This window comes from Coregonus lavaretus (genome assembly GCF_964263955.1).
Source record: "Coregonus lavaretus genome assembly, chromosome: 34".
Lineage (NCBI taxonomy): Eukaryota > Metazoa > Chordata > Actinopteri > Salmoniformes > Salmonidae > Coregonus > Coregonus lavaretus.
In genome coordinates, this window is record NC_140021.1 from 11,965,861 (window position 1) to 11,974,225 (window position 8,365).

Genomic DNA, 8,365 nt, shown 5'->3' on the forward strand with positions numbered 1-8,365 from the left:
TTTTCTATGGGGTTGAGATCTGGAGACTGGCTAGGCCACTCCAGGACCTTGAAATGCTTCTTACGAAGCCACTCCTTCGTTGCCCGGGCGGTGTGTTTGGGATCATTGTCATGCTGAAAGACCAGCCACGTTTCATCTTCAATGCCCTTGCTGATGGAAGGAGGTTTTCACTCAAAATCTCATGATACATGGCCCCATTCATTCTTTCCTTTACACGGATCAGTCGTCCTGGTCCCTTTGCAGAAAAACAGCCCCAAAGCATGATGTTTCCACCCCCATGCTTCACAGTAGGTATGGTGTTCTTTGGATGCAACTCAGCATTCTTTGTCCTCCAAACACGACGAGTTGAGTTTTTACCAAAAAGTTCTATTTTGGTTTCATCTGACCATATGACATTCTCCCAATCCTCTTCTGGATCATCCAAATGCACTCTAGCAAACTTCAGACGGGCCTGGACATGTACTGGCTTAAGCAGGGGGACACGTCTGGCACTGCAGGATTTGAGTCCCTGGCGGCGTAGTGTGTTACTGATGGTAGGCTTTGTTACTTTGGTCCCAGCTCTCTGCAGGTCATTCACTAGGTCCCCACGTGTGGTTCTGGGATTTTTGCTCACCGTTCTTGTGATCATTTTGACCCCACGGGGTGAGATCTTGCGTGGAGCCCCAGATCGAGGGAGATTATCAGTGGTCTTGTATGTCTTCCATTTCCTAATAATTGCTCCCACAGTTGATTTCCTCAAACCAAGCTGCTTACCTATTGCAGATTCAGTCTTCCCAGCCTGGTGCAGGTCTACAATTTTGTTTCTGGTGTCCTTTGACAGCTCTTTGGTCTTGGCCATAGTGGAGTTTGGAGTGTGACTGTTTGAGGTTGTGGACAGGTGTCTTTTATACTGATAACAAGTTCAAACAGGTGCCATTAATACAGGTAACGAGTGGAGGACAGAGGAGCCTCTTAAAGAAGAAGTTACAGGTCTGTGAGAGACAGAAATCTTGCTTGTTTGTAGGTGACCAAATACTTATTTTCCACCATAATTTGCAAATAAATTCATAAAAAATCCTACAATGTGATTTTCTGGATTTTTTTTCTCAATTTGTCTGTCATAGTTGACGTGTACCTATGATGAAAATTACAGGCCTCTCACATCTTTTTAAGTGGGAGAACTTGCACAATTGGTGGCTGACTAAATACTTTTTTCCCCCACTGTATGTAAACTTCCGACTTCAACTGTACATGTTTCAAGCAGACCACCATAGTCCCTGTGCCCAAGAACGCCAAGGTAACCTGTCTAAATGACTATCGCCCTGTAGCACTCACATCTGTAGCCATGAAATGCACTGAAAGGCTGGTCATGACTCACATCAACACCATCATCCCAGACACCCTGGACCAACTCCAATTCGCATGCTGCCCCAACAGATCCACAGATGACGCAATGTCTATTGCACTCCACATTGCCCTCTACCACCTGGACAACAGGAACACCTATGTGAGAATGATGTTCATTGACTACAGCTCAGTGTTCAACACCATAGTGCCCCCCAAGCCCTGGGACTGAACACCTCCAACTGCAACTGGTTCCTTGCTGATGGGCCACCCGCAGGTGTTGAGGATAGGCAACAACACACCCACCACGCTGACCTTCAACACGGGGGCCCCTCAGGGATGCATGCTTAGTCCCCTCCTGTACTCCCTGTTCACCCACGAGTGCGTGGCCACGCACGACTCCAACACCATCATAAAGTTTGCTGACGACACGACGGTGGTAGGCCTGATCACCGACGACGATGAGACAGCCTATAGGGAGGAGGTCAGAGACCTGGCAGTGTGGTGTCAAGACAACTACCTCTCCCTCAACGTCAGCTAGACAAAGGAGCTGATTGTGGACTACAGGAAACAGAGGGCCGAGCACGCCACCATTCACATCGACGGGCTGTAGTGGAGTGGGTCGAGAGCTTCAAGTTCCTTGGTGTCCACATCACTAAGGATCTATCATGGTCCAAACACGACAACGCCACTTCCCCCTCGGGAGGCTGAAAAGATTTGGCATGGGCCCTCAGATCCTCAAAAAGTGATATACATTAAGAGCATCTTGACTGGCTGCACCACCGCTTGTTATGGCAATTGCTTGGCCTCTGACCGCAAGGCGCTACAGAGGGTAGTGCGTACGGCCCAGTACATCACTGGGGCCGAGCTCCCTGCCATCCAGGACCTCTATATCAGGCGGTGTCAGAGGAAGGCCCTAAAAATTGTCAAAGACTCCAGCCACCCAAGTCATAGACTGTTCTCTCTGCTACTGCACGGCGGTACTGATGCACCAAGTCTGGAACCAACAGGACCCTGAACAGCTTCTACCACCAATCCATAAGACTGCTAAATATTTTGTTAAATAGTTAACCAAATAAATCACATCAAATCAAATAAATTTTTATTTGTCACATACACGTGTTTAGCAGATGTTATTGCGTGTAGCAAAATGCTTGTGCTTCTAGCTCCGACAGTGCAGTAATATCTAACAAGTAATATCTAACAATTTCACAACATATACCCAATACACACAAATCTAAGTAAGGAATGGAATTAAGAATATATACATATGTGGACGAGCAACGACAGAGCGGCATGGACTAAGATACAGTAGAATATTATAGAATACAGTATATAAATATGAGATGAGTAATGCAAGATATGTAAACATTATTGAAGTGACTAGTATTGTGATGAGTGTGATGGAAGGAGTCAGGTGCAGGAGGGTAATCACAGAATACAGAGTTTATTCTGGCTTTACACACAAATACGCTCAAATAGCGATAAACGAAACAGGCACAGGGGAAACTCTCATCCCTGGCAATACACTGTAACGGTAGAATCCAACAATACATAGGCACATTCCCTCCCCTACTCCTGCGACCGGGAGACCCATGGGGTGGCGCACAATTGGCCCAGCGTCGTCCAGGGTAGGGGAGGGAATGGCCGGCAGGGATGTAGCTCAGTTGATTCCCACGGGGGGACAGTATGAAAAAAAAACTTCAAATACAAAAAAGAATGTATGCACTCACTAACTGTAAGTCGCTCTGGATAAGAGCGTCTGCTAAATGACTAAAATGTAAATGTAATGGAAATGGAAAATCTACACTGGCAACAAAATGTTACGAGTAGCTCCACCGAGCTACACTACTCTCACAATAAACAATCACCCACAAGTACAAGGGGGCAGAGGGAACACTTATACATGGACTAATGAGGGGATAAGAACCAGGTGTGTGTGATTGACAAGACAAGACAAATGGAATGATGATAATTGGGGCAGCAGTGGCTAGTAAGCCGGTGACGACGAACGTCGAAGCCTGCCCGAACAAGGAGGGGAGACAGCCTCGGCGGAAGTCGTGACAAGTATTCAATTTCTTAAAGTGACCAGTGATTTCTATTGGCAGTAGCAGTCTCTAATGTGCTAGTGACGGCTATTTAACAGTCTGATGGCCTTGAGATAGAAGCTGTTTTTCAGTCTCTCGGTCCCAGCTTTGATGCACCTGTACTGACATTGCCTTCTGGATGATAGCGGGGTGAACAGGCAGTGGCTCGGGTGGTTGATGTCCTTGATGATCTTTTTGGCCTTCCTGTGACATCGGGTGCTGTAGGTGTCCTGGAGGGCAGGTAGTTTGCCCCCGGTAATGCGTTCGGCAGACCGCACCACCCTCTGGAGAGCCCTGCGGTTGCGGGCGGTGCAGTTGCCGTACCAGTCGGTGATACAGCCTGACAGGATGCTCTCAATTGTGCATCTGTAAAAGTTTGTGAGGGTTTTAGGTGACAAGCCTAATTTCTTCAGCCTCCTAATTTGGTATGAAATCTGTTTATAATCCCCCTCTCTCCACTTACCAACTGCTACTCAATGATGAACCTTATTCCCCTCTCCTCTCCTCTCCTCTCCTCTCCTCTCCTCTCCTCTCCTCTCCTCTCCTCTCCTCTCCTCTCCTCTCCCTCCTCCCTTAATTTCTCTCTCCTGTCCTCACCTTCCACACACACACACACACACACACACACACACACACACACACACACACACACACACACACACACACACACACACACACACACACACACACACACACACACACACAGACACTCACACACACACACACACTCACACACAGTGGGGTAAGAGAAGAAGTAAAAATAGTGGAGGTGAGGAGAGATGGAGGTGAGGAGAGATGGGGGGAGGAGAGATGGAGGGAGGATAGATGTGTGTGTGTGTGTCAAATGAAATCAAATCACAATTTATTTGTCACATGCTTCATAAACAACAGGTGTAGACTAACAGTAAAATGCTTAAGTAATAACACATAATAATAAAAGTAATAATAAATACACAATGAGTAATGATACCTTGGCTAAATACACGGGGTATCAGTACTGAGTCGATGTGCAGGGGTATGAATTAATTGAGGTAGACATGTACATATACAGTGAGGAGAACAAGTATTTGATACACTGCCGATTTTGCAGGTTTTCCTACTTACAAAGCATGTAGAGGTCTGTAATTTTTATCATAAGTACACTTCAACTGTGAGAGACGGAATCTAAAACAAAAATCCAGAAAATCACATTGTATGATTTTTAAGTAATTAATTTGCATTTTATTGCATGACATAAGTATTTGATACATCAGAAAAGCAGAACTTAATATTTGGTACAGAAACCTTTGTTTGCAATTACAGAGATCATACGTTTCCTGTAGGTCTTGACCAGGTTTGCACACACTGCAGCAGGGATTTTGGCCCACTCCTCCATACAGACCTTCTCCAGATTCTTCAGGTTTCGGGGCTGTCGCTGGGCAATACAGACTTTCAGCTCCCTCCAAAGATTTTCTATTGGGTTCAGGTCTGGAGACTGGCTAGGCCACTCCAGGACCTTGAGATGCTTCTTACGGAGCCACTCCTTAGTTGCCCTGGCTGTGTGTTTTGGGTCGTTGTCATGCTGGAAGACCCAGCCACGACCCATATTCAATGCTCTTACTGAGGGAAGGAGGTTGTTGGCCAAGATCTCGCGATACATGGCCCCATCCATCCTCCCCTCAATACGGTGCAGTCGTCCTGTCCCCTTTGCAGAAAAGCATCCCCAAAGAATGATGTTTCCACCTCCATGCTTCACGGTTGGGATGGTGTTCTTGGGGTTGTACTCATCCTTCTTCTTCCTCCAAACACGGCGAGTGGAGTTTAGACCAAAAAGCTATATTTTTGTCTCATCAGACCACATGACCTTCTCCCATTCCTCCTCTGGATCATCCAGATGGTCATTGGCAAACTTCAGATGGGCCTGGACATGCGCTGGCTTGAGAAGGGGGACCTTGCGTGCGCTGCAGGATTTTAATCCATGACGGCGTAGTATGTTACTAATGTTTTTTTTTTAGACTGTGGTCCCAGCTCTCTTCAGGTCATTGACCAGGTCCTGCCGTGTAGTTCTGGGCTGATCCCTCACCTTCCTCATGATCATTGATGCCCCACGAGGTGAAGAGGAGAGGAGAGGAGAGGAGAGGAGAGGAGAGGAGAGGAGAGGAGAGGAGAGGAGAGGAGAGGAGAGGAGAGGAGAGGAGAGGAGAGGAGAGGAGAGGAGAGGAGAGGAGAGGAGAGGAGAGGAGAGGAGAGGAGAGGAGAGGAGAGGAGAGGAATAAGGTTCATCATTGAGTAGCAGTTGGTAAGTGGAGAGTGGGGGATTGTAAACAGATTTCATACCAAATTAATTTGAAAATAATTGTTATAATTATTATTAGTTACTTAATACTTCATGTAGGGATGTGTTTTTCTTCTTCTCAGAAAGAGAGGGATATGAAGAAAGAGAGAGCGAGAGAGTGAGGCAGAGAGACGGGATGTTTTTTCTGATCTCCCACACACACACACAGCTCTTCTCTGCAGGTACCCGCTGTCACACACAGAATTGACTCTTTCGGCAGGGCTGACCTCTCTCTCTCTGTGTCTCTTTCTCTCTGTCTCTCTGTGTCTATCTCTCTCTCTCTCTCTCTCTCTCTCAACATGGATACTAGGCTACTGTATCATACTAAAATATTGCCCTGACCACAAGAGGGAGGCAGAGGATCGCCGTGTGTGCGTGCGTGTGTGTGTGCATGTGTGTGTGTTGGTATTTCTGGCAGGTCATTTGGGGGTTATGACTTTGTCACCAGCCAGAGTCACACGCAGTCAGAGATAAATATAGGAGTGCAAATCACACAAGCACACACATGCTCAGACACACAAGGACCAGATAGATTTGTATCACTCACTCTTCTACTCATTCTCCACTCCGTCTCTTCAGCGATTCCCTGCAGTCTCGGAGGTCACGAATCAGAGAGGTCACCATGGTAACAATGAGCTGGATGCTGCTGTTGTGTGTGCTGGCAGGGGGGCATGGGTCAGAGATCGGAGTTCAGGAGGGGTGCAGCCGTTGGATGGGAGGTGTTCCTGGGACTCCTGGTCTGGACGGGCAGGATGGGAGAGATGGGAGAGAGGGGCGCCAGGGAGAGACAGGAGACACTGGACTTCCAGGTAGCACACACATCAGGGAATCAACATATAGATTCTCAAACTTTCTCTCACTCACTCTCTTTCCTTCCCTCTCTCTTTCTCCTGTCCTCCCTAGGTGTGCGAGGTGAGAGGGGAGAGTTGGGGGAAGTTGGGGAGGACGGAGTCCAGGGACAACGGGGTTTCCCGGGGGCCCCAGGGCTACAGGGGCAGAGGGGCGAGAGTTCCTTCCTGTATCGCTCTGCCTTCAGCGTGGGACTAACTACACCCACTACCACGACAGACACACCCCTTCACTTCGCCAAGATCTTCTACAACGAACAGGTACTGTGTGTGTGTGTGTGTGTGTGTGTGTGTGTGTGTGTGTGTGTGTGTGTGTGTGTGTGTGTGTGGAAGGTGAGGACAGGAGAGAGAAATTAAGGGAGGAGGGAGAGGAGAGGAGAGGAGAGGAGAGGAGAGGAGAGGGGATGTCAGAGAAAATATTAAATATATATTCTTCTTTCCAGCTTCACTATAACCCGTTTTTCTGTTGTCTGTCTGTCCAGCATCACTATGATGACATCTCAGGAAAGTTCCGCTGTTTTATCCCCGGAGTGTACTACTTCACCTTCCACCTCACTGTACAGGTAACACACACACAAACAAATCCTGTGACGGTAAGATACTGTAAAAAAAAAAGGTACAGTATGTTACCGTAAGTTCCAAAGGAACTTTGGTTTAAACAGTACATTACTGTAAACTTTGATTAGGGTCAGGGGTGTAAGGTGGGCTGTACCGTAGCGGTGTGTGTGTTGTTTAGGGTCAGGGGTGTAAGGTGGGGCTGTACCGTAACGGCCGAGTCATTTTGCTGACGCTGGACCAATTCCTGACCTCTGACCTGGACCAGTCCTCTGGAGGGGCGGTCCTAAATCTCTCATCTGGAGACCAAGTATGGCTGCAGGTGAGTCATATGCTGCAGATTCAAAGAAACAACGGAGAGGTCTTTTTTCCTTTAGTTCCTTTCATTCCTTATTATTTAGAGTTCTAAAGTTTGGTTGAAAAAGTCAATATGGCTGAACCAGGCTAGTAAACAGAACTCTTTTACCAAACTGGTGAATTTCCTATGGCTGCTATTAGATGTTGTTTGTTTGCGTTAGAATTGGACCTTTTACTCCTCTGACAAAGTCACCACAAGTCACGTCACTAACTTATTACTTCATTGATGGCTAATATAATATCCCTCTGTCTACAGGTGTATGGTGCGGAACAGGAAGAAGTTGGAATTTACGCTGACATCAACAACGACTCCACCTTTACTGGCTTCCTGATTCAGGCCCGCCTACCTAGCAGCCCATTGGACAACCGCCGACGCTGACTTTCTGCTTTAGCTGTGCCTACCTGGCAGCCGATTGGACAACCTGCTACTGCCACACCTACTTAGCAGCTGCTTATTTTCCATCACATCCCTTTTTCCCCTTCTTCCCTTATCCCTCTCTCTCCCCCATTCACCTCAATATCTCCCTAACCTCCATCTCTCACCACTTTTTGTTCTCCGAGATAAGCTATATTAAATACTAAAAGGAAATAGAACTGCTCCCTCTTTCTCTATTATTTCGCCCTTTTTCTCTTTTTATCATTCCCCCCTCTCTTTTTCACTCTTCGTTCATTTCTCTTTCCCTCCCTTCCCCTTCCTATCTCACCCTTCCCCTTCCTATCTCACCCTTCCCCACACTCTCCTCTCTCTCCTCTCCCACCTCTCCTTCCTCTCTCTCCTCACTCTCCTCACTCTCCTCACTCTCCTCTTTCTCCTCTCCTTCCTCTCTCTCCTCTCCCTCCTCTCTCTCCTCTCCCTCCTCTCTCTCCTCACTCTCCTCTCT

General features: G+C 47.4%; 1 protein-coding gene across 1 annotated transcript; it reads left to right on the forward strand.

Moving 5' to 3' along the window:
* Positions 1 to 6,346: 6,346 nt before the first annotated feature.
* Positions 6,347 to 7,863, forward strand: adipoqa (adiponectin, C1Q and collagen domain containing, a; the record flags this gene model as incomplete). The annotated part of the gene is made up of 5 exons (XM_084152203.1): positions 6,347 to 6,533; positions 6,628 to 6,833; positions 7,055 to 7,135; positions 7,309 to 7,449; positions 7,741 to 7,863. 5 exons carry the CDS (start codon positions 6,347 to 6,349, stop codon positions 7,861 to 7,863), a joined length of 738 nt encoding a protein of 245 aa, XP_084008329.1.
* Between the last annotated feature and the right edge of the window lie 502 nt (positions 7,864 to 8,365).